Here is a 27,571-nt window from a genome sequence, read left to right as displayed (position 1 = left end):
TTTGGATTATCCTAAACCTTATCTGCCAAGACCTCTTTCATATCCTCCCTTGGCCTTTCTGATTTCCCCACTAAAAATGCCCCTGTACACTTTATACTCTTCAAGAGATTCATTTGATCCTAATTGTCTTTATCTAATTTGTTTTATTCTTGACTAGAACGTCAATATCTTTATTCATCCACTGTTGCCTAAGCTTATCAAGCTTATATTTCACTCTAACAGAAACATAACATCTCTGAACTCTCATTATTACATTTTTGTAAGTCTCCCACTTGTCAGTCATCCCTTTACCTGCGAACCGTCTACTCCAATCAACTTTTGGAAGTTCTTGTCTTGTACCATTAAAATTTGCCTTACTCCATTTAAGAACTCAAACTTTTATGGAAGGCTTATCCTTTTACCCTTTTTTCTTTTCCATAACTATTTTAAAACTGATAGAATCATGATCTTGGGTAACATCTTGACACAATAGCAATACAGACATTGCGTCAGACACTGTATGATACTCAAGAATGGAAATCTAGATGTCCCTTGTGGTCCTTGTTTTGATGGGACCTAGCCTTATGGTAACAGGCACCACTTTAATTTCTGCAGAATAGCAATATTCTACTCCCATACTGCAATTATAGAGACCCAGATAGGAACAGGGATCACAGTGCAAAGAAGTTGTGCTGACATTACAACAGGGCTTGGGCATCTGGAAACCTACTGCAAAGTGTAAGGATAGGAAGAGTCGATGGAAGAATATAATGTTGGCTCATTCCTGATATATCATATCAAGGCGCACAAAAATCAATCCCTGGCTTTCTTGCTAGTTCTGAATTAAATAAAGCTGTTCAAAAGGCACCAGACATTACATGCCCCACATTGCAGCAGTTAGACTGTACTTTACATGCATGTTTTTGACTGAAATAGTAAGAGCGTATCCCTATCTCTAGAAAACATAAGAGTTGCAACAAAACTCAGTTGCAACTGTGGGCGGCACGGTGGCACAGTGGTTAGCACTGCTGCCTCACAGCGCCTAGCACTGCTGCCTCACAGCGCCAGAGACCCAGGTTCAATTCCCGCCTCAGGTGACTGAACTGTGTGGAGTTTGCATGTTCTGCGTGGGTTTCCTCCGGGTGCTCCAGTTTCCTCCCACAATCCAAAGATGTGCACGTCAGGTGAATTGGCCATGCTCAGTTGCCCGTAGTGTTAGGTAAGGGGTAAATGTAGGGGTATGGGTGGGTTGCGCTTCAGCGGATCGGTGTGGACTTGTTGGGCTGAAGAGCCTGTTTCCACACTGTAAGTAATCTAATCTAAAACTGAAGTGAACCATATTGTTAATGGAAGCTGAAATAATGGAGAGGTATCTGAATCTTCAAAATCTCAGATACATCAAAAAGGATTGTGAAGATCTCTGGCTAATCTGTTCCTGTGCAATTACAATACTGGTACCTACCTGCCAATATGGGCAACTGACAAAATGTGTCATTTGGACAAAACTCAGTTGCAAACCAACCTGCCTGACACCACACTAATAGAGCCCCTACCCTGACATCAGTCTATTCTTTGCTATCAGTAAAATAATGGAAGATGCTGCTGAATGTACTATCAAATAGCACTTATACAGCATCAATCTACTCATTGATGCACAATTTAAGTTCAGCCTAGGTCACTGGAAGTCAGTCATCTCAGCCACAGGGCATCACTGCCAATATTTCTCAGGGTGGTGTCCTGGTCCAAAACATCTTCAGTTGCTTCCTCAATAATCTTTCTTCAAGTATAAAGTCAAAAGTAGGTACATTTTACCATAATTGCACAATATTCAGGACCACTTGCAACTCCTCAGATGCTGATGCATGTTCATATGTAGCAAGATCTAGACAATACAGGTTTGGACTGACGATTGGGAAGTAACATTCTTGCTGCACAAGTGCCTGACCAATGATCATCTCCTACAAAAGGACCTAACCATCTCCTTGACGTTCATTAGCACCACCTTTGCTGAGTTTCCCATTGATGTTATCCTGGGTGTTGCAATATCTGAACTGGACCCTCAGTCATATAAAGATGATGTCTAGAAGAGCAGGTCAGAATCATTGAATTCTGCAGCAAATAACTCTCATCGTGACTCCCCAAAGTCTGTTGTCTACCTGCTGGTCAGGAGTCAGGAAGATGAGGAATGATCTCTACTTATTGTACGAGTGCAATTCCAACAACATTTAAGCTCAACATCTGAAAGGACAAAATAATCTGCTTCACTGGTGCCCAATCCACCACAGTATGCATTCAAACCTTCTCCCAGTGATGCACACTGACACCAATGTGTACCATCTAAAAGTACAGCAGAACACCTAAGTTTCTGAGACATCTTTCAAACTTCAACCACCTGGAAGGGCGAATTCAAAACCAGGGGGCATATTTTAAAGGTGGGAGGAAAAGATGCAAAAAGGGACCAGAGGGTGGTTTGTGTGTGCAATGAACTACCAGTAGAAGATGCAGGTGGAGTTACAACATTTAGAAGACATTTGGGCAGGTACATTTAGAGGGAAATAAGCCAAACGCAGTCAAGCAGGGCTAGTTTGGTTTGAGAAACCTGACCAGCATCGACAGTTTGGACTGAAGGGTCTGTATCTGTGCTGTATGACTCTATGACGATGGGACCTTCAGTAAAGAAAGACCTGTAACTCTGCATAATAGCATGTTTGCACATTTTGCACTATTTTCTTCCCGCAAAATAGGCAAGCTGATATCAGAAAATTGCATAAGGAAGTCCCCAGTACTTGCGCCATAGCCCAAACTACAAAACTGGATTAGCAGAATCGAAGGGTCCATTTCTATGCTCTATGACTCTGGACATAAACATTGTCAAACGAAATTAAGGACCCAATGCTTTGGCAGATCACAAACCCATCATCACTGAAGAAAACTTTGACGCAGACAATTTCAGTGAAGATGAGAAAGTAAGTTTGTCTCACGCTCTTGCCTATTTTGAGAATTTAATTAAAGATACTGCAAGGCAGACATGATATTCTTGCACGAGGTTACGCAATTCTCATTAGTTTCAATTTCCTGAATCCCCATTCACTTCTTATCTTCTTAGGCTCTAACTGATCTTTCAGTGTGGGGTTTCTTAAGTTTCAGCAATTATTCAGTATTCTGCATCATTAGGCAGTTGCCCCAACATAATGAGCAGTAGCAAATTTTCAACTGTGATAATTTCCAAGCCCTAATCCTATATTCAACACAAAGACAAACAGCTTTCCGAAAGGGATCATTGGACAGCCAAGTATAAGAATGGGTCTCATTATTGTTATCCAACCCCCTGCCCCAACTCTAGTCTGCAGCATTCCTTTTGTCACTTGGGCTAAGTTCAGTTACTTATTTGTGGATCAGAGTTCAACTCTAAAGCCTCCTGGTCTAAGTGGTCAATACCACATCATTTACACACTGTTACATGAAGAAAAAAAAAAGGTCAATAATCAAAGCTGTCCAATTCTAGATAGTTATTACCGTGTGTCCCTGGAATGTCTTGATGGGCCTGTCTGCACCTAATTTACAGACATGGATGCACATGTCTGTGCTGCAAGAGGCAAATGTGTTATTATTTTGCCAGTCAACATCTAGTGCTGGAGCTGTAAATGCAAAGTAAAGAAGAGGAAAATATATAACTCTTGATAATTATTACATATTACAATACAAATACAAGTAAATTCTTGCGTTTCAAAATATTGAAATGGTTTTCAAAAGTACTACTTTAAAAGATTTGATTTGAAATGGAAAAGCATGGATGTTCAGGATAATTCCAAATAGTATTTAGAACAAATAAAACTACAGGGCCAGTGTAAATGGTGCAGTGTACTTAGCCAACTCCAATGTTAACAATCTTCAATTGCCCATTTTGTCAAATATTCAATTGTCCCACAAGAACAACATTAAGAAATTGTGGAAATGAGTTACAGAAATAAAAGTACACATTAGTGGTAACTTTCTGATATAAGCTGAAATTGGAAATGTCTCAAACAGTTCAGAGTTATTCAAGGAGAGAAAATTTCGTCTAATTTCAAATTCAACAAACCTATCCGAAAAATTTTCCTCTGGTGGCCAAACAGGTATATCTCCCTAACAAGATGATGGGGTTCCAAATAATTCTTAGTGATGATTACAATTCAAAATACAGTTGCCATTTCTACTATCATATTTTTGTTTTAAAGTCAAATTGCATCCAAAATTAAGACACTGATGTGTAGACAGTACAACCTCAATTATCCGAATGAGACGGGCGAAGAGTATTTTGTTCGGATAACTGATCTGATTGTAAATAAGCAGTAATTTATGATTGTCAGTTATCCGGCAATACACGCCATAATGCTGTTTAACTGATTACTGATCTGACATAAACAAATGGTAATTTTAGTGCTGGTTATCGAACATGCCTCGGTTATCCAGCAATGCATGCCATAATGCCATTTAACTGATTACTGAATGCTGAGTTGCCCAATGCTGTTTTTAAAGGGGACCTCTAGATCTTGTTTGGATCATCCAAAATTCGGATAATCGAGGTTGTACTGCATTGGGAAGCACAGCCACTTAATGTTAAATCTGACTGTTCTTTCAGAAACTGCTGCTCCTGATTTTGTTTGATTACATGCATGTACTTATATTAAGTACACTATATCTCTCAATTCATGATGGTCTATCAACCTAAGATTGGTAGATTTAATCTGGTTACAGCTAAGAATACTTATTTAAGTCTATGCTTTAATGCCCTTCAAAGGATTTACAATGGACCACCATCTTAAATTCATTGAAGACCAATGCAAGTTTTGGCATATAGCAATTTTCTTTGGGGAACAACTAATTCAAAAATATTTCATTTTTGGGGAACAACTAATTCAAAAATACTACACTGATTTCCCTTAATCTTGAAATTTAGTAAATTATTGTATTTTAAATAAGAAATGGATTTACATTGCACAATCTCATATGAAAATGGATGCAACTTGAAAACTGGGCACTAAAATAAATACTGAAGCTATTGCTGATGAAAATATCAGTTTGAGACATTTTTTAAAAAATTATTTCATTGCTGAAGTTTTTTTAGCAATTTACTTTCAATTAATAAACTTGAAATCATCTCAGAGTGGTAGGCATGACAGCTATCATCAGTGTTGTGACAACACATCTATCTAGTTCACTAATGTCATTCAAGAAACAAAATTTCCTGTCATTACATGTTGACTTCAGATCCAAGCAATGTTACTGATTTTTAATTGCCTTCAATTGAAGAGGCAAATTAAGGATACACAACAAATGATGACAATATGAATGGATCAGAGAGAGCCAGCCTGGATTTAAAAAGGGTCGAGAATGTGGTGCTGGAAAAGAAAAGCAGGTCAGGCACCATCCGAGGAGCAGGAGAATCGATGTTTCTGGCATAAGCCCTTCATTAGGCTTCCTTACACCCGAAACGTCGATCCTCCTGCTCATCGAATGCTGCCTGACCTGATGTGCTTTTCCAGCACCCTCTGATCTCCAGCATCTGCAGTCCTCACTTTCTACTACACTGGATTGAAAAAGGGTGAGGTATGTCTAAGTAATGACTATTTTTTCCAAAAAGAGTGATCTCAAGGGAGGCAGAAGTTGGGATGATTAATGATTTCAAAGCAAATTGGAGGAGTACACAAAAAAAATAAACTTGCCAAACAATGAAGGTTGAGTAGGCGAATGGAATTGACTGGACTGCTCTACAAAGCGCTAACATTAACTTAGTAGATTGAATGGCTCCTCCAGTGTTGGGAATTACTCTATGATTCGAAGACAGGTAAATAATATTGCAGGTAAGAAGTTCTATGAATATTGTTTGATATTATCATTCTTTTTGTCCAATTCATTTGCCCAATTAATGCAGTTTCTCATTTGTATTAAAAGAGGAATTGGTGACACCGCAGCATTGTCTGTGAACAAGTCACCCATAGCCCTAGGCTAATGCTCTGGAGACATGGGTTCAAAGCTATCAAGAAACATCATAAATTTCAAACTGTAAGAAGGCGACTCTTTTGACCAGCCTAAATAGGAGGAAAAAACATCTGGCTCACTAATCATATCATTCTTACTTGGTTTGGCCTACATGTGATTTCAGACCCACAGAAATGTGGTCGACTGAACTGCCCTCTGAAATAGTCTAGAATGCCAATCAAATCAAGGGAAATTAAGGCAGGGAAACAAACATAGGCCTCGACAACAACACACATATTCCATGCAAGAACAAAAATAGCTTTTGTATCACTGCTCATGTTTGTGAACTTTCTTTCATTTACATAATTTTTACATTGTTTTTCTACTACTGAAAGGATTGATTTAAGCATGCTTTAAAAAATCTAATATTAGCAATGTCAAGGCAAATATATGAAAGGAAATCCGTATAGTACTTTAAATTTTTGTCTTTAAGAGAAAGACAAGCAAACATTGCGAGCCTATAGTGTGCAATTTTGGCTGACATCCACCTATAAATTTCAACAGAATCCTGCTCACAAACAGTAATCTTTCAGTAAGTCACTGTCTGTGATTAAGGCCATCTTCCAAAGTTAATGAGAATCCTCAGAATACCATTCAAAAGTGACAACCTTAATTAATTCAGCAAATAGGGCAGGAATCAAATAGCTCTTAGCTATATCCTATGCTAAAACAATTCCTAATCAAAATAATCAAATTTAAATAAGTTTGTTTTAGATATAGTATTAAAATTCTCTAAAAGCTTACCAGAGTGGAAAGGGAACTGCTGCTTAGCCTCTCCAGTATGTGCGTCCCAAATAATTGTTGTCTTCATTAAATAAAATCAATATATTAATCACAAGAAGCAATTACAAAAATGAATGCATTATTCTGAAGCAATAAAGCATTACTTGTGTTGAAGTAATTAAATTATTTCAGAATCTTACCTTGTCCACTCCTGCACTAAGGATAAAATTTCCTTTCTTGTTCCATTTTAATGCAAATATAGGTCCTTTGTGTTGACCCAAGGTACTAGCAAGGTTACCTGAAAGAATGACAAAGAATATGTTACGAAAAGAAATGAAAATAGTGAGAAGCAAGTTACAAGATTTGTACTGGCACTATAAATGCCGGAGGAAACATCACAGAAGCGCTTCACAGGAGGCTCCCAAGCACTGAGGATGTCACCTAGACAGGGGACGAAACGTCTGCAACACAAATTCCCAGCTCGGCGAACAGAACCACAACAACGAGCACCCGAGCTACAAATCTTCTCACAAACTTTGAATTTGTACTGGCAATTTTTACAGTGAAAAACCAATTTATATAGTCAAAGTTTAAAGGGAAATCTGGCATTAATTGTAAAGTAATTACTATACAAAGGATCTTCACAGCAGTACTGGATCTACAGTCTTGTGATGAACCACATTATTCGTGAAAAGCACAGCAATTCAATTTCCTATCACCAACAGATCTTGCTTTGGAGGTAAACAGCTAAAACCATGGAACTTTACAACACAATTACAAAGCATATATTTGGTAGTGATACATTTATATTACTGAAATGTTAGTAATGCCACATTATTGTGGAAAAAAAATGGAAATAACATTAGATTTAGTTTTTAAATGAAATTCAAAAGTCAATATCCACTTAAGATGCTGGGCATTCTATTTGTTTTCGGAATTCATCTTCAGTTAATTCAGAACAGTTCTGAAAATGCATCACTGGACCCAAAATATTAAACTCTCGTTTTCTATCCACAGATGCTGCCAGACCTGATCTTTTATTTCCAGTAATTTCAGCTTTTGTTTTTGATTGGGCAATTATTCTGGATGTTAATGGAACCCACTGGTATGAACATATCACTGGTGGTGCGACTGATCCTACAGTTTCAGATATTCTTGCAAATTCATGCGAAAAGTTACAAGAAGCAACAAGACTAAGCATTTCCTCAGTGGGCATGTGAAAAGGGAAACACAAAACAAATTTTCTTTAACTAAGTTTTCTGCCTTCCCAAAGGCTATTTCATGGGTGATACTCTAAGAACAAACATCTATATTTTATGTAGCATAATGGCAGAAACTGGATTAAATAAAAATGGCACAAGTAAATAAAGAATAAAACTCACCATCTTTTGTCCATATTCTTGCAAATCCATCATACGAACCTGTTGCTAGAAGTGTGCCTTCACTCTAAGACAATGGAGAATAATCTTAATAATTACATCCAATTAAGCTTGTAACAAATTACATTGTCAGCAATGAGGTGAATATTAATCATAAATTCTATTAACACAAATGGCATCTAAACGTTACACTAGGATCAAAATCATTGGATTGGGAAGAATAAACACAATAATTTTTGCTCCATAGCACCTTCCAATGAACCTGGGTACAAGTCCATTCACTTGGGCATCAGATACACAGGTTTGGGGATTGTTCCGAAGACCACCATGGGTAAATAAACACCACTGTCACTGTCAATTTAGAGATAAACATTAACCAACAGTTCAGGTAAGACTTAAATTAACTGCTAAACTGAAAAAAGCATAAGATGTAGGAACAAAAGTAGGCCATTCAGCCCATCGAGTCTGCTCCACTAATCTGGGAGATCATTGTTGATTTATTCAATTTCACTTTCCTGCCTTTTCCCCACAAACTGTTGATTCACTTACTGATTAAAATTTGGTCTATCTCAGCCACGAACACACTTTACCATAGAGCACTTTAGGAGCTGGATGGTTAAGAATTTCAGAGATTCCCTACTCTCTGACTGAAGAAATTCTTCCTCATCCCCCTTTTAAAAGGGTGACCCCCTTATTGAGAGATTATACCCTCTGGTCCTAGGTTACCCCACAAGTGTAAACAACCTTTCTGCATCCAATCTGTCCCACCCCCTATGAATCTTGTATATTTCAATACGGTTGCCTTTTTTTTTTGAATACATACCCAACCTACTCAACCTCTCCAATGGTATTAGCCTAGTGATCCTTCTTTGAACCGCCTCCAAAAGCAGCATATCTTTTCTTCGATAAGGGGCCCAAAACTGCTCACAATTTTCCAGCTGCAGTTTGACTCGTGCCTACATTGACTTAGCAAAACTTTGCTATTTTTATGCTCCGTTCCCTTCGAAATAAAGATCAATACTTCAATTGCCTTCCCTGTTACCTGTTAAAATTGTATGCTAGTTTTTTTTTGAGATTTGTGCACTACGACTCTCAAAACCTTCTCTGCTATAGCTTTCTTCTGCCTAGTCTCATTTAATAATGTTCAACTTTTCTATTCTAGGTGTTGAAGTGCATAACCTCACATTTTCCCACATTATTTTCCATCTATCAAGTTCTTGCCCACTAACTTAACCTGTCTATATCCCTCCACAGAGTTTCTGCATCATCCTCAGCATTTACCATCCCGCCCATTTTAAATTTAGCTATAGTACATTCAGCTTCTTCATCCAAATCATTAGTACATTTTGTAAACAATTTTTGCCTCAGCACTGACCCCTGCGGCACTCCCAATAGCTACAAGCCATTTTTATCTTCAAAATGGCAACCCCTCCCCATCCCAAATCTCTATCTTCTATTAGTTAGCCAATCCACTATCTGCGCTAATATACCACCTCCAATACCATGGGCTCTTATCTTATTAAGTAGTCTAATCTGTGCTACCCTATCAAATGCCTTCTATAAATCTAAATATATTGGATTTCTTGCTTCTCCTTTACCTATTCTGCTTTTTACCGCCTCACAGAATTCTAGTACACTTGTGAGACATTATTTCCCCTTCATGAAGCCATGCTGACTTTACTTCATCACATTATATCTTTCTAAATACTCTGTTATTGCATCCTTTATAATATAATAAGGGACATTAAGCTAACTGGCCAATAGTTACTGGCGTCTTTATCTCTTCCCCTTTTTACATAAAGTTATTAAATTGGAAGTTTTCCAATCCTTTGATACTTTTCCAGAATCTAAGGATTCCTGAAAGATTATTACCAGTGCATCCACTGCACCTACTTCTTTTAATATCCTCGGATGCGACTGTGCAGTGCCACTAGCCTCTGATTAGCCAGCAGCTCTTGGAGGAATTTCCTCCTAGAAATTAATGGAAGTCCCTTCCTATGCTAATTAAAGAGCTAATGCCCCAACTAACAATCTGAGGCAGGTAGCTGAGGAGTGGCTGACCTACCCCCAAGGGCGTAAGGACCCTGGTCTCAGCATATAACTTAGGCAATGATTATTTTGTACATGTGCTGTGCCACACATACCTTATATTGCATCATTTTATATATTTATATAGTTTAGTAAACTGAATGCAAAATTATTTTGTGTCAGCAACAGAGGAGTGTAAAAGATGAAATACACAAACATCCCGATACAGATAGAGTGCTGCATACACAGGGCCGACTGCTTTCAGAGTCAAAGAAGCCCAATCCAAATTATGCTAGGAAATGCTGCCAAGAATACTCTTTGAAAAATCTGAAGCACACCAATTTCTGAATCTTTGTAATCGGTAATTTTGTATAAATCAGGCATGCATTTGCATTACTTTTAAGTAGTAAGCAGAGAGTGGGTGGGAAATTCATTGCTATGAGTGGCTTGTGAAAATGAATTGGTCTATCAACAGTGGAGTTGATTGAGATAGTGTAAAATCAGTGTATAATGCACAGTTGATATCTGTCCAAAATTTATATTTTAGAATACAGACAGGAGAATATAAACTGGTCGGCGCAACATCAAGGGCTGAAGGGCCTGTACTGCGCTGTAATGTTCTATGTTTGATCTAAAAGTCTCAATTTTCCAGCAAGTAGGAATCTTTACGTTGAAATTAAGAATTTAAAAATGTGTTGCTGGAAAAGCGCAGCAGGTCAAGCAGCAAAGGAGCAGGAGAATCGACGTTTCGGGCATAAGCCCTTGACGAATTACATGTGCATCTATTTATAATTTAACTTTGCAATATAATTATTAAAATCATTACGAATTTTACATAGTACAGATTGGATAGATTCATCACTTACATTCCAGTCTAAAGATGTGACATCTTTGTTGCTTGGTACATCTTGCCCTCCTTCCCTTATGCAGTGCCTAAGTACGAGCTGAGTGGGTCCACCACTACTATTTTCACTAAGATTCCATATCCGTGCTGTTGAGTCTCCTGATCTGGAGAATAAATTTTAAAAATAAAATCACATTTAAGCTGCAACTTATAAATTGGTACAGAATGCTTTCTTAAATATGAGGGGCATTTGAAAACAATTTGCTATGAATGACATTTGTCAAATTTTGACAAAAAGAGCTTACAAAGTTGATATTTTATACAGATCTGATAGATTTGAAAGTGAGTGTTAATAAACAATTCTTTATCAAACAGTCTGATATGGCTTGGCCATTAATATATAAACAATCATCAATTTTTTTAAAAACTTACCCAGATGCCAAGAGATCACTGACTGGATTCCAGGCACATATGAAAACCTCTGATTCATGTCCACGCAATACCATAGCTTTATTGGATGGTATATCCACATCTACATCAACTTCCATCATATCTGTATGGTTATCTATTTATATAAAAGAAATGAAAGAATTAAAATCTTTTGAGCAATTAGCATGGAAAAGTAGACTGAAAGATTAATGAAAACATTCCAAGAGGTCAGATATCAATTGGATGTTCTGAAATACTTTACTTCAATCATGCCTAGGTTTGTGAATCAATAGGGACATTCCAGCAATATAAATTAAATGCACTTGACTGAAATTTCTAACAGCTAAAAGTACCCTGAATAAATTCTGGACAATACAACTCAACTTGAAGCAATTATTCAGTACAAAACAATAAGATAAACTACTTATAATTTATGGAATATCTTTTAAAGCATTCCTTTTCAGATTTCTCCATAATGTAGAAACATCAGGTTTATTTAAATTACAAAACAAAATGCAATTTAGTTGTTTTGATCAATAGAATTTTATATACAAAACAATTACTTTTTGGTTTGCAAGTATCCATATTTTATTAAAAATCAAACAACACCAGGTTATAGTCCAACAGGTTTAATTGGAAGCACTAGTTTTCGGAGCGCCGTTCCTTCATCAGGTGATTGTGGAGGACACAATTGTAAGACACAGAATTTATAACAAAAGTTTACAGTGCAATGTAAACTGTAAACTTTTGCGATAAATTCTGTGTCTTACAATTGTGTCCTCCACAACCACCTGATGAAGGAGTGGCGCTCCGAAAACTAGTGCTTCCAGTTAAACCTGTTGGACTATAACCTGGTGTTGTGTGATTTTTAACTTTGTACACCCCAGTCCAACACCGGCATCTCCAAATCATCCATATTTATTGCTTTCGCTGCAATAAATTTGCCTTAAAAAGGGCAGGTGAAATTCAAGAACTTTTACTTCTTATTTTTGCTTACCATATGAATCAGTGAGAAATACAATAAACACAACCTAACATAAAACAAAAAACACAACAGTGCAAATGCTAGAAATCAGAAAGCAATACAAATCAAAAAACTGGATATATTTGCGTCAAGAAGCTTTGGCGGAGCAGAGGTCAGTTGACATTTCACTTTTTGAATTATCAGTTTGCTTCTGTATCACCTCAAACTTTAGACATCTTCCTTATGTCAATCCCATTGGTTTCAACATTAGATCTGAACAGCGTGAGCTCTCTTGGGAAGCTGTAACAGAGCACTGAAAGGACTGGGTCGAGAGACAAGTCCAAATAATGCATTCCTTCTTTGCAAAATTATTTAAATTCCTAAGAAAGAAGTTCACTTGCAAGCAGAATGACATGCAATATGTTTCAGATAAAACAGTACAGGACACTTGGACCTAGAAATTGGATTGTGAATGGAACAGGTGAGATGTTAAAGGATTAATTTGTTCTGCTGACATGTAAGAAATTGGATGCCTCGGGGGTGTTGTTCTGTCTTGCAGGCAGGATGTGATAACCTAATCACATACTGTTTTAAGGAATAACCTAATCTCACACTGTATTGAGAAATAATCTAATCACTTTATGTTGTTTTTGGGCGTTATGTGACTATGGGGGAGTGACAGGGGGTTGTGTGTTGTGTGCATGAGGGAGGATGGTTCCCTTTTTCAAAAAGCCTCACTTGACACCCTCCGTAAACATCACGAAGTGTGTTAAGTGATCCTCTAAAAGGTGGTATTTGCTGAAATAAATCATAGCTTTACACAAAAGTTGGCATATTTCAGTTGTATCAAGCATGCAAGAATCTCAAAAAGGGAACCTAACATTTGGTGACAAGAGTCCAACATATATGGAGCTGCAAGGCGGATTAAGTGATCACCTGCGTGACAGTAACGTGAGACAAATGGTCCCACTAACTAAGATTTACCGTGATCGCTCTCACTAAACCGATCACTCAGTCGACTCCTCATCCCTTAGGACTCCGTAGTGACATAATCTCTGAGATAACTTACACACTTGTACCCCAATGAGTTCATCCTAGAGAGGCTGGAGACCCCCTGAATTCGGAGGTTAGAGTCCTCTAATAGCAGGGTTTGAGCCGCAGAACATAGTACATAGATAAAGGATAACTACTATACTGTGTCTATCTCAATCACCATGCTTTAGACCCACCCTATAGTGGGTGTGGAGGCTGAGGACACTGGACCAGTATATAGAGATAAGTTAGGAAGTTGAGATTGTAAAAATGGGATAGACATTGGATAAGTCAGGTGCCGGAGGCACTTTGCATTGGTTATGCCGGGATGACGTGCAAAATGAGGAACAGTTCGGGGGCCTGTCAGGATGTTTAAATAAAAAAATTGGGAAATGAAATTTGGCCGATAGAAGGAACTTTGGACATAGATAAATGTTTAAAAACAAGAGGCGGCAATTTGGGACTAAATGGAAACCTTTAATATCCACATGGAGAAAGACTGCCGAGGAAATAACAAATAAACCTAAACAGGCCAGCTGGGAGAATAATGCACGTCAAAGAGGGATCAGAGTGTGTGATCACGAGGGAAACCCTAAGTCTTGGTAGGTGCTGAAGAGTCAGTGTGAGGATTATGATACGAGTACAGAAAAACAGGAAAAACTGAGAAAGGAGAGGCAAAATAAGGAATCAGAGTTGAAACGCCAAGCTGGACTATCAACTGGGAATAAAATGGAGGTACCTCCTGACATGTCTGGTCTACCAATGATGTTTCAAAATAACGATACCAATGACCAGCTATGGTCGCAATGTAGATTTCTGACCTCCTCAGGGAGATCAATTCAGAACTCACTATATGCCCAAACTCTCTTCAAAGCCATCCTCCTCCCCAAGCAATTGGCCATAATCAAATGTGCTGCCCATGTAATGGACAATACAGACATCAGCACTGGCGATGCCAGAGCTGATCAAGCTGCCAAAGTCACGGCAACAGTGCACAATTCTATGGGGTCCTCTATGAACTGGCAGGCACTAAATCAATCACCTGCCTCAAAAACAACGGGCATACCAGATATTGTTACTGTGCAGCATTTACAGGGGCTGTCCTGACTCAGAAAAACAAATACGGAAGACGCATGGGTGCTCGCACTCTGCACTAAATGGCCTCTGGATCACTCCATTCGCGTGTATACGGGATGCTTTGTTACCAATGCTTATTGACTTCATACTGATACCCAGCTTGGCAAGGAGGTTTGAAAGAGAGAGGAAGTGCAAAGATACTTTCAGCTGCTAACATAGTCTCTAAAGTTTCTTCATTCACAGGTAAAGCACACCTTCGGACCACTGCCTGCCTCCACAACCTGATCCAAGTCCCACTCCACTTACCCAGCCCCTTGGAAATGGTACCCATTGCACACTCAGCACCAAGTCACATTCCTGGGAACCTTGCTCAGCGCTTCTGATAGACAATTGACCCCGGGATGTATCGTACCCATTCTGCCGACCCCTCCTGCTCTCCCAGCACCAGCATCGACTACCCAGAATAGGGGGTCACAACAGATTCAATCAGCCCCCCAGTCATGAGCACGAAAACTGATGAAGCTAACAACAGTGTAGAGGAGATCCATAGGCTTTTTGTCAATGGCCTTCCTATGGATATTAAACAACATGAGTTTTATGTTCTCTTTCAACCATTTAAGGGATATAAATTTTCACTGATCAGGCCAACAGTGGCTTTGTTACACTTGACAGCAGAGTGGGAGCAGAAGCAGCAAAGAATACATTAAACAGCATGAAATTTGATCCCAAAAATCCTCAAACTCTCCAGTTGGAATTTGCAAAGGCGAACATAAAGATGGCCAAAAGCAAACTGATGGCTACACCTAACCCCACAAATTATCACCCTGCCTTGGGGGCACACTTCATTACACAGGACCCCATGACTCTGCAGCAATAAAACTGATCCCTGCATTTCCAGAGGCTTGGATTCCCTAACCACTGCACACAACAGAACTGACCCCTGCCAGACTGGATTTTGTTTTCAGGATGGAATTTATTGAAGGAGATTTTGGATAACTGGCTCGTTTCCACTCAACTAGCAGGGGATGGAGAGGTCACTAAGGACTGTGGATTTAAGAACTCTACTGGTGAACACTTTTTTCCCCACATGGGAGGATTCGGGGGAACCAATCTACTGCATGGACTGGTAATTATTGTTGTTATAATCATTGTATGTTATGTGTTAATAACTTGCTTAAATACTGATTGTCAGATTCTTATGAATAAGCTGGTAGTGCCTTTTTCAGCCCCATTTAGTTGGTTATCATGGAACGATAAAAGGAGGGAATGTGATGTTAAAGGGTTAATTTGTTCTGCTGACGTGTAAGAAATTGGATGTACCAGGTGGGGGGTGTTTTTCAGTCTTGCAGGCAGGATGTGATAATTTAATCACACACTATTTGGAGAAACAATCTAATCACACATTATTTCTGGAAATAATCTAATCACTTTACATTGTTTTTGGGTGTTATGTGCCTATGAGGGAGTGGCAGGGGGTTATGTCTTGTGTGCATGACTGACTGTGATGTAAAACCTTGTATAAAGGGAGGATGGTTCCCTTGTTTAGAGAGCAACGTGAAGAGTGTTAAGTGGTCCTCGAAAAGCCGGTACTTGCTGAAATAAATTGTGGCTGTTCATACAAGGTGGCGTATTGCAGTTGCATAAAGCATGTAAGAGTTTCAAGGGAACCTCACACAGGAAGCAATAGGTACCTTTCACAGAAGCAGAATCCATTTGTGGATCATGAGATAACCTGCTGGATGGCTGCTATATTGCCAGGTGGGGTGCGGTCATCAGATAAATGTGAAATGATAGGAAGGACAATTGGTAAATGGGGCCAGAAATGGCTGGCAGCAGGCTACAGTTTTAATACAGAGCAAAGAACAGAATCGAATCGAATAGAATAGAATATAGCATCTCCTTAGTCCGGAAACAGGTCATTCCACCTATCAAATCCATACTGGCTCTCTGAAGAGTATCCCAGCCAGACCCACTCTCTACCCTGTAATCCTGAATTTCCATAGCCAATCCACCTAACCTGCACATCTTCAGGCTGTGGAAGGAACTGGAACACCCGGAGGAAACCCACACAGACTTTTGGAAGAATGCGCAAACTCCATACAGACACAGTTGCCTGAGGCTAGAATTGAACCCAGGCCCCATCGCTGAAAGGCATCACTGCTAAACACTGAGCCACTGTGCTCCATCTGGCTCTCTGATATGGTAAGTAAAAGAATCTGCAATATGCCACTTGAAAGTAAATTTTATGGACTGCTCATTTGACCTCAGTAGAAACTGACTGTAATACACATGATGCATATTACGTTTGTCACAGTCCAATTTTTTTTTTACAAGTGCCTAAACCAGGCATTAAAATGCTTGTTTTAAATTTGTTCATGTTTCCCTAAAGATACAAAGAATCCCACAGAAAAGCATAATTTAAATTGTACGTTTTTGTTTTAATTTATACTTACTAGTCACTGTGTGTCCTCCATTCTCCTCTCCATTTGCAGTATTCTCTCCATTCTTTGCAGCCCCTTGTTGACTGACTGCAGCTGCAGCAGCGGCTGCTGCTGCTTGTTGTTGCTGCAACTTGTCCCTATAAGCTTGCTGCCTTGTTTGCACCACGTCAGGCATTACAGCATCAATTAAAGAAAGGGACTCAATGGGTCGCCCATCAAATAGTGTGCCATCCTAGAATAAAAAAACGATGACTCAGGATAACAATCTTGCATTTCCTTAACATTAAAGCAAAATATTTCATCCATATAGTCTTCAATTGGATACCATGACAAAAAGATTACATAACAAAACAACATATACCAGACAACTTTAAGTAAACTGCATATTCACAATTTAGACTTTTTTTCTACATGGCAGCAATATATGGAATGTATTGCTGATAACTTGCATGAAGTCAAAATTAAGTACATAAATCCACAATATTAAAAAAAACCTCTCTCTTGGATGCAGTTGTTTGCAAACTTCAATTCAACAGACTAGCAGACCTTATGATACAACTATTGTGTACGTGATCCAAGTTTGTCAAATTCAGAATTGTAATTAGGAAACACAGCTGACTGGCCACTGCATAAAGGGCACTTAAACAAAAGAGAGAAATCACAACCCAAAAAAAGGCCAAACCAGCTTAACAACTATGACCAGAAAGCACTAATAACTTGTTGAAGTTAGCAAAACGATAACATTTAAGTTAGTACAAGAGAAACGGAAACCGGCTTTATTCTATAGCGTAATAAGTGGCTATTACAGAAATGGGAAATTAATGATTCTCAACAGCTTGTATTTATGTAGTTGTTACAAATGTTCCAAGAGTGAACACTGAGCTATAATCGGAGAGAGGTGGAGATGCACAGCAGATTGAGAAAACTTTAAAAATCAGAGTACAAGATGTCGCAACAAAAGGGTGCACTGTGCAATTGCTCATTTCAGAAAACAAAATGGGGACAGGTCTGATATACTTCTGAAGGAGCTTGGGATATTTGTGGAGAAACACAAGAATAAGGATAAAGTAAGCACACATATGTCAGCAAGGAGAAAGGAAGTTGAATAAATGGTGATTAGGACGACTGAGTACTGTGCAACACGAAGTTTATGAAGGATGGGATGTCAGCAAATAGGATATTTAAAATAGTTGAAGTTACATATAAATGTTTCATCTAATGGCACTAAGACAAGGACCAGAGACATGCAAAGCTGTGATATCAGAAGTCTGAAGTTCAACTTTTAATTACATGGGATAGTGGCATTTACATTTTGACTACCCTGAGTAAATAGCACAAAAAAAACATTAAGTTTATGGCAAGGGTTGAAAGCAATGCCCTCAACTACCATAATATACTCTGTAAGATCAAGAGAGGTGGCAGCGTGGTACATCTTGATGTTAACCGCAATAAGGAAACTGCACTCATGTTTCTGATTGATGCAGCCAGACAGTATGTTGATGAGAAAAAGTAAGAGACAGGGGAACACTTCCTTGGATTATTACATTGTAGGAGTATGCAGAGAATCTGTTACTGTAGGTGCAGTGGAATGGAGTAGAGATCAAAAAGTATTTGGCAATGATAACGTGAAGGACTGCCTAGGTGTCAAGGAAAGAATGTTTCTCACAATGGCAAGAGAAGTCATCTGAGACATTGTGCAAAAGGGCTTACATTTTGATATTAATATCAACTTGAAGTATTATACACTTGACTACAAACCTGTCAAACTTAAAAAGAATAAAATTTGTTCAGTTCTAAAATATATTTAACTAAAACATCAATTAAGAATTGACAAGTTTAAGATTTTGAATTCAAATTAGATAAAACACCATCACTCAAAGGGAGATAAAGCTGATCACATATCTGAGTTTTAAAAAGAAATCAAACATTTGGCTAAGAAATCAAAACATTTTCTTTGAAGTTTAAAACTTTTGTTTTGTGACATGATTTAGGACTTGTAATGGTACTATCAAAGGAATTTAAAGATAATAGCCAAAACTGTATCCAAGATAGATAATCAAAAAAAAGCACGATCACACAATAGTAAAACTTAAGTAATGAAAATAAATAATTAACTAATGAAAATAAATAATTAGCTAAAACCTGCCCCTACTGGAATAATTATTGCACATAATTGATCCATCTTTTCCCTAAAATAATTGCAGACATTTTCAGACACAGAAGCGTACAACTCTTCTGTCCCAATGTATTTCTTTCACTTATTACAGACTTCAGTCAACATGTTTTATACTTGAAAAATGTATTTCATTTCAAGCAATTCCATAAGAATAAAAATATATTTACGTTATGACCGTAATTAGCATTGAAATTTTTAGTCAAGGTTTTTGTTTAAAAAGGAGCTTTACAAGAAAGCTGAATGAAATGTACAGCTCACACATTTTGTTTATACCATATTCTAGTTGTCCACTCCCAAATTTGCTGGATACCAACCTCATTGATACTGACTTCGGCCTCCACATACTGCAAACCTTTCTGTATGATCGAGATGAGAGCTGCTGGTGGCACGAGGGCACCATTAATATTAGACTGACTGATGTGACTCTCTATACCAAACGTGAATGCTGAATGAGAAAAACCTATGATAAAAAGACAAAGACAATGATAGCTTAAAAAATGCATTTCATACACACATTAGTAAAAACAGATTATTATTTTTTAAATCATATTTTGTTTCTCCAATGACAAATACTTAAATTATTTTGTTTGTTGATGAACCAAATCAATGAATATGTCTCTGAATAAAAATAATTCTCAATTTTACCTCAGTAACTCATATCAATTTTGCATTTTTAAACAAAATCCATCTAAAAATGGATTACGCCAGTAACTTAACAAATGCTTCCTACTTTATGAACTGCTCCAAAACACAAAACCGGTTTTCAGCAATTAGTGATCAACCAACGTTTATCCCAAATTTCCAAAATTCCCTGATTCTGGGACATCTCCCAGTATTTCCCCAAGAACTTCCCTATCCCACCCTATTCTTGCAGAACCCATTGTTTTGTGCCCAATTCCACACAATTTTCTTTATCCCTATTCTCTGAACCTCCCATACTCTTATAACTTTAACCCTTCCAAAGCTCCCAAACCCTAAAAGTTCCTTTCAGGACAACAGCACCCTTAAACACCAATCCAATATTCAAACCTACATAAAGAACAATAATAGTGTAATGTTAATCACTGAAATGAAACAATGAAGATGAGACATGTGAAAAGATGTTAGGAAATGCGTAGTTTAGAAATCACAGTGCTGCGCATACTGTACGTATCCTATCTCAACTGTTGACATTAGTTTTAAAAGGTGCATGCACGGCAAGTGTGCAGAGGCCTAGACATTGCGATATGAAGTGCTTATTCTTCAGATGCCACGTTGTGTGCTGTGTGCATAAAATATCATGCAACAAGCATGCAAGTAGAGCACCTTTTATACACAGTAATCTGAAGCAGGCATAACACTTTACATATGCAAACAAGGAAGCCATGTACTTACTTCAGATCATTTCATCATAGGATCCCTATGACATGAAGGCCATTCAACCCACTGTCCGCACTGACCGATAGAAAAGCATTCCATCCAGACCCACCCTATCCCTGTAACCCTGGATTTCCCATGGCTAATCCACCTAACATGCACATCCCTGGACACCACGGGCAATTTACCATGGCCAATTCCCCTAGCTGGCACATTTTGGACTATGGGAGGAAACCCATGCAGACATGGGGAGAATGTGCAAACTCAACACAGTCAGTCGCCTGGGGCTGAAATCAAACCCGGGTGCTTGGCGCTGTGCAGCAGAATATGAACCACTGAGCCACCGTGCCATCCCATCAACACTAAATGCACGAGTGAAATTAGTTTTCAAAAAATAGTCATCAACAATAAAACACTGCCCTAATTAATACATTGAGGAGACACCAAAAATCCCTCACTCCCGTTTTGACACTTGACCTCAGTGACTGGTCTATAATCCTTTTCCCCCCACCCCCTCCAATGCACCCTGAGCTCCAGGGTCAGCAAACAGTCACTTTTTTTTCCTGCCAAGATCACAGCTAGAGATAATTCAAACATTTCAAAGCCCTCTTTCATTACTTACCAGACTCTTGCAAATATCTATATACCAGAAAGTTGACCTCATCACTGCTAATACTCATCTTCAGTCCCACTTAAACATCAGGTCATTACAGCGTAAGCCTATATATTAAAATAAAACAATGTAAGAGTTGCTAAATCATTTGGTAAATGTACTAAAGAAAATGAGGTTTATTTTCAATACAATTTCATTTCTATTTCAGCTCGCTAATATGCAAGAAGATTGTTCCATAATAAGCTATTATACTTCGATTAAATATTGCTCAGCTGTGATATCCTGAACAGCAGTTGCTGCAATTCAATCTTCTAAAAGATTGAATTGTTCAATTATCATAAACTTCTCCGGTTTTACTGTGAAAATGTGCAAGCCAGAGCTTCCACATTGATATTAAAATGTTAATTTGGTTATTCTTAAAATTATCTATTAACCACTATATAAAAATCACAAGGTGTATGTAGCATAATTCTGGAATATATACAACTAATAATGTTATACATCCAACACAATTTAGGATTCAGCATTCTCTAGCCAAAACATCTGCACATTGTACAGGGGCATATTGTGTAATGCCACATTAGAATGAATAATATAGTGTAAAAAAACTGATAATATATTCAAAATATTACATGCCACAAAAATTCAATCAAATATCTAAAAAAAAATGCAGTTTTAAAGACTACATTCATTACAACTTTCACAATTGCATGGACTCAAGTGTCTTCCAAATGTCTTTTTCAAAGAGCCACATGGTTGAATTATGAAAGTTACTTTTGGGGCTGCGAGCATTCATACCTGTAGTATAACTCAACAATATGTTTTTTTAAAAATTATATTTTTTATTACTCTCCTCAGTCTCAATCATTTTGTTTCTAGGTCTCATGCTCTTAAACAAAATCAAATTTTGCAGTTATCAATCATGGGGCTCATGGCCACATTAAGATATCTTGGGAATTTGGACTGAGCGCTTAATAATTACCGTGATTTTCATGCCTATTTTCCTTAAACTAATGTTTGCTGGGGCAGAGCCTGGGATATTCCACACAAATTATGAAGTTATAGACTGTCTTTTTGTTTAATCTGTTAATAAACAAACATTCATCATGCAGTCAATATATCTAGATGCACCACGTATTATTACAATCTTGTGCAATGCTCAAAATATTTTCTTGAGCTTTGCAACACAAACAAGGAAACACGTTCCGAAGTTGCAAAAACTGGAGCTTCTCCCACTCATTTCCAGTTTGAGCCAGACCTGGGGTTGGCTATTACTTTCCTGGCTGCTTTTATGAGTCATAAGTCAAATTCAGTGTCCTTGCATGCAGGGAGGTCAGTTTCATCAAAGGAGATGTTTGGGAGGATATATACAGCTGGGCTTGACCCTTGTTTTAAAGGATGGGAGTAAGGGAAGTAACACCCACAATTAAGGTATTAAACAGAGCGATGAATGGACAGACCAGAGGCACCAGTTTACCTCCATCTAAGCCTTACCCTTGGAGTCGTAGGCTCCCCCTCAGTGTGTTGCTGCTACTTTTCTCAATTCACTCCTCCTGTATTTCTCTCTGGGTCTGTCGTTCTGTGGTTGAGCTGAAGACTGACCTCATGAGGTGGTTCATCAGCTTCTGATGTCACTAGGTGTGTGGTTTCACTGACCACATACCACATTGGAAGACTTCAATATTTCGCTTGATGATAGACCTTGCTACAGTAAGTGATAGTTCTCATTGTGCCCTATTAATCAGATACATTCACATTTTGTTGTGCAATCAATGACAATTATTGCCGTTTTACTGCTGACCACAAAAACCCATGCTGGTGTGTTTTGATTTGAACCACACACATTGCCGTGTTGATACTTTCTGGTGATTTTGAAGAGTTCAAGAGAAACATCATTTACATTTCACTTAGAGGGTCACCATCTAATTACCTAGCATACAAGTTTAAATTTCAATATATATGAAGTGCCTGTTACAAAAGCTAGCCTTTGTCTTGAGAATGCCTAAAACAAAAACTGAAAAGTGCCTCAAATTATAACAGGACCATTTAACGCACTGTCCCAACATTGTTGACTATACTTGTTTACCAATCATTCCACTGGAAATTTGTAACTAAGCACACTGGAATTTAAAAGGGTCGCCCTTTCTCAAGAGAAAGTCTGAACTTTGAAGGGAGGACCCAGAATAGATATTATGTAGATCTATGATCTAGCAAGCCCTGGATATAACGATTTCATCTTGCATCAATTATTTTCTCTTTGAAAAAGGTGTGAAATATGATTAAAATTGGCTTTTCAACTTCCCTCCAAAACAGTTGTAGTAACTCACCTCAACAATGTTAGTGCATGCAAGTATATTAGTAAGCTCCTTTTAATCTAAATGCTGTCAGAAGAAAATTGTGTTTAGCCAAGATAAATACATTCAGAAAACCAATAGCTGCATGCTCTTTAAAAAGATCATTAACTCTCACCTTTCATGAATAGGCTAGCAACACATTCTGAACACTCAGGACGATTAAGGATCTATGTTTCACGTCACCTTCGGTCACTAGACATGTGGTAAAGCTAGAAAGAAAAAACAAACAAAATGTGTTACTAACTTTGTGCAAGAGTTCAAAAAGGAAAATGGAAGCGGCACATGTAGTAACACCAATAAAGCTTTTAAGTACCAAGAGGACAATGTGCATCACCATTTTCTTCAGTTATCTACCAGCAGCCTTTTGTTCAGATTTTCTCAACAATTAGGTATTGTGAAGTCAACCCCAGTGGAATTTTGCTTTGATTCAATAAATATGGCCTGAATTTAAACCCAAGTTGACACGATGAAAAGGTCATCATCTTAACGTATGTTACACATTTACTTTCTCAGACAACAGCAAGAGCAACTTTTAATGTGCCATTTTTGGGCTATTATTTCTGTTCTAATACTCTGAATCAGAGTTTAGACATAATATACTACAGACCTCGTGAAAATCTATCAGATATTACAGATTAAAGCTTTTAATTAACTACTTCCTTGGATATCAAGCCAGAGGTTTTACTGGATAAAATACAATAAACAATAGGAAAATTAAATACGAGTGCAGATTAATGTCAGCTAGTGAATACAAATATTCTGCAAAATAGAAGTGTTTTAGTTTACTGTCCCAATTAATTCATTATAAGAAAGGCATATTCGAAACCATATGAACTTTTGAGAAACACTATGTATTATTCTCTGTTCTGTTGAATATTCAAGCTCACATCAAAGTATAAAGGTTATCAGCACAGTAAGTGGCCATTTGACATGCCGAGTCCGTACCAACAGTTTACAAATCAAAACTAATCCTAGCAATCTCTACACCCCCTCGGTTCACAAGCCTCGTTCCTGATGAAGTGCTCTTGCCCGAAACATCAATTCTCCTGCTCCTTGGATGCTGCCTGGCCTGCTATGCTTTTCCAGCATCCCACTCTCGACTCTGATTTCCAGCATCTGCAGTCCTCACTTTCTCCTCATCCTAGCAATCCCTGTTTTGCCTCCCAAGAGCTTTGTACCTTCCTATTATTAAGATAGTGAACAGGCAAATGAAATTCAACATAGACTAAATGTGACAGTGCATTTTTGTATGAAGAAAACAGATACAAATCTAAACAGGATATGGCAATAAAGGAATCTCAAGAAGGAATCATACAGTACAAATATATCAACCACAAAGTTGAGCCACATATTAAAAAACTAAAATAAAACTAGACTTCATTTTTTAGAGCAACAGAATTGAATACTGAGGAAATATCACCTTTAAGACCAATTCTGGTCGCCAGTTTATAAAAAAGATAGGAACACTCGGGAGGGTGTAGAGAAGATTTACAGGTATAAAACTAAAAAATGCCTAGATAACCATATCGGAAATTGATTAACAGGTTGGGTCTCTTCACTGGAAGGTAGAAATCTGAGGACCATCTATTGAAGTTTTACAATAATAAACAGTATATAGAAACATAGGAATATTTACCATTATAGAGAACATAACTTGAGACTATCAATCCAAGATAGTTCATTTTTTTTAAAAATCCACCAAGGGACTTTAGAAGAAACATATTAACCACCCAAAAATGTGGAACCTGCTGCCACAAAGAGTGTTTGAAGTTAATAGGATAGATACATTTAAGGATTGAGAAAGTTTGTCGCCTTACATTTGACCTATCTGCTACACACATTAGAACTAAACAGGACATGCAGGAAAGTGCTTGACCAAGGGGGCAGGGCATTTGCTCAGAAGAATTAAGGATATCTGTTCTTAGTGTCAATGGATTAGTGTAAATAAAGTGATAGCATTGTTCACTTGTGGAATGTGCAGCAGTATTTCCTTTTGACCCCAAGGGCTGGAAGCTGTGTACATTTTACAGTTGAATGTTGGATAACAAATTCTGGTTTATATTGAAGACTCTTATCAAAACTCATACTCAATAAGAAAATAACTTGTAATTTAATCAGCTGAGTGGAACATACTCGTAATAGAACAATAGTACAACGGAAGAGAGAGCAACACAGAGAGAGAGGGAGAGAGAGAAGGGGAGACAGACACAGGACAGAAGCTGGTGGACAGATTAACTCTTTGTGGTCTGCTTTGAGTGTACACTTGCTTGCCATGGACTGAGTGTCTTGTGTGTTGTTCCCTGGAGCTTGAGATCCGGGAATGTTATGAAGTTAATTTGCATTTTGGGAATCTAAGAAATATTTAGAAAGGCCATTTTGTAGGACAAATGGTACTGGGCATGTTAGCTGAGCGAGGTTACCTCATGACCTTTTTCACGTAGTTTAGATTAGTCTCTCTTTATGATATACTGTTAAAATGGAACTTATCTAGCTAAGGTATGAGGCCAGGCTTGATCAGGGTTTCCAACTTTGACATGAATGTAGCTCAATTAGTCAATAAGTTTCTCTTCCCCTCTACAAACTTTGGCCATTTAATCGCTGCTTACCTGATTAAGGACATGTGTTTTGTTTTTGGTAATCTAAGTACCAATTTCTGTATAAAGACAGCTTGTTTGCAGTAATATGGGGAGGAGCCTGAGAGAGCTCTTAGGGGTAAGAGCTGGCGCCATTACTCTGCTAATGGTTTTAGAACCTTAGCTTAAACCTGGCTTGTAGATATCGATGCCATTGTTAAATAAAGGTAATAATTTAAACTAAACTGTCTGTAAGAGTTTTGTATTCCAGACTACCTTAGGGTGCGATCTCCAGGACAAACTAAGACAAGCTTACAGGTCAAGTCCATTCGGGATTCCCTGAGCCGTCTCAATTAGGTACTTTAACTGGATCAACTAGACATGCACTTGTAGAAGAGACGAGATGGCAATGCCAATAGATTTAGGTGATGAAAGCCAGGAAATTTTCATTAAGCATAAACAGATTAATTGCACCATATTATCTATTTCTGTTTCATATGAGAATGGCCTATTTCTATTAATTAATGAGAGTACTGTATGCCATTTTGGTCTCCTTATCTAAAGGCAGCTTTTCTGGCTATGGAGGGAGTGCAATGAAGGTTTACCAGCCCGATTCCTTGGATGACAGGTTTGACATACGAAGAGGGGCTGGATTGATTAACACTGTGGTCACTGGAGTTGAGAAGAATGGGTGTGTCCAGGAAAGGGAGAGAAGAATCTCAGAAACCTATAAAATTTTAACTGGACTAGATTGGGTAAACATATTATGAATATTCTTAATGACTACAGAATCTAAATCCAGAGGTCACAGTTTTAAAGATATGGGATAGGATTAAGATGAGGAATTTATTCATTCAGAGATTAATGAGCTTCTGGCACAGGGTTGGATGCAACTCGACAACTTTCACCTCACTGACCAATTGCATCCCGTTTGATAAACAAGAAAAATGAGCAAGCATTGGATGCGCAGGTCATCACAGGAACATGGTTAATTAAGTGAATCTACAACAATAGCACAAGTGAACTTCATAGACCTCATGGACAGAGATCCCATCATGAAACTTAAAAATGACAGCTAGCCAATTTCATACAAGATTCTGCCCTATGATGTTAACATATACGTTTAACCTTCCCCAGGCACCTTCAAAAGCAACTAAAGCAATCTAATTCAACTTCATGATTTCTAGTTAATAATAATAATCTTTTATTTCAGGATATACTATACTTGTTCAGTGAGTAATGATAGCAATTTTAGCATTAAAATTCCATAAATGCCTTACTTGCAAACACTAACACTCAGATAACAGAAGGAGGAGAAAGTGAGGACTGCAGATGCTGGAGAATCAGAATCAAAAAGTGTGGCAGTGGAAAAACACAGATCAGGCAGCATCCGAGGAGGAGGAGAATTGACATTTCGGGCATAAGCCCTTCATCAGGACTGGTGGTTGTGGTTAGAGAGTGAGCTGAGGTAGATGGAGGTGGGGCGGTGGAGAGAAGAGTCAAGAGGTAGTGAGTAGGAAATCAAAGCTAGGTTACAGAGGAAAGTAAGCAGACCCTCTGCTTTGTCTTCCAGTTCCCTCTC

General features: G+C 38.1%; 1 protein-coding gene across 4 annotated transcripts in view; it reads right to left on the bottom strand.

Annotated features, from left to right (window-relative positions):
• Positions 1-27,571, bottom strand: part of tbl1xr1a (TBL1X/Y related 1a) — a 179,464-nt gene that overhangs the window by 20,788 nt on the left and 131,105 nt on the right. For all 4 annotated transcript variants that reach the window (XM_072572589.1, XM_072572588.1, XM_072572591.1 and 1 more), the window contains 10 exons: positions 23,532-23,625; positions 21,072-21,169; positions 19,408-19,553; positions 16,930-17,149; positions 11,407-11,539; positions 10,997-11,138; positions 8,106-8,169; positions 6,924-7,021; positions 6,745-6,805; positions 3,496-3,617 (listed from right to left, as the gene is read on the bottom strand). In XM_072572589.1, coding sequence (XP_072428690.1) covers positions 3,496-3,617; positions 6,745-6,805; positions 6,924-7,021; positions 8,106-8,169; positions 10,997-11,138; positions 11,407-11,539; positions 16,930-17,149; positions 19,408-19,553; positions 21,072-21,129 — 1,044 coding nt within the window. In that variant the 5' untranslated portion in view covers positions 21,130-21,169; positions 23,532-23,625. The remainder of the gene's footprint in view (positions 1-3,495; positions 3,618-6,744; positions 6,806-6,923; positions 7,022-8,105; positions 8,170-10,996; positions 11,139-11,406; positions 11,540-16,929; positions 17,150-19,407; positions 19,554-21,071; positions 21,170-23,531; positions 23,626-27,571) is intronic.

The sequence above is a fragment of the Chiloscyllium punctatum genome, chromosome 6 (assembly GCF_047496795.1).
Source record: "Chiloscyllium punctatum isolate Juve2018m chromosome 6, sChiPun1.3, whole genome shotgun sequence".
Classification (NCBI taxonomy): domain Eukaryota; kingdom Metazoa; phylum Chordata; class Chondrichthyes; order Orectolobiformes; family Hemiscylliidae; genus Chiloscyllium; species Chiloscyllium punctatum.
This window is presented reverse-complemented; position numbering and strand designations above follow the sequence as displayed.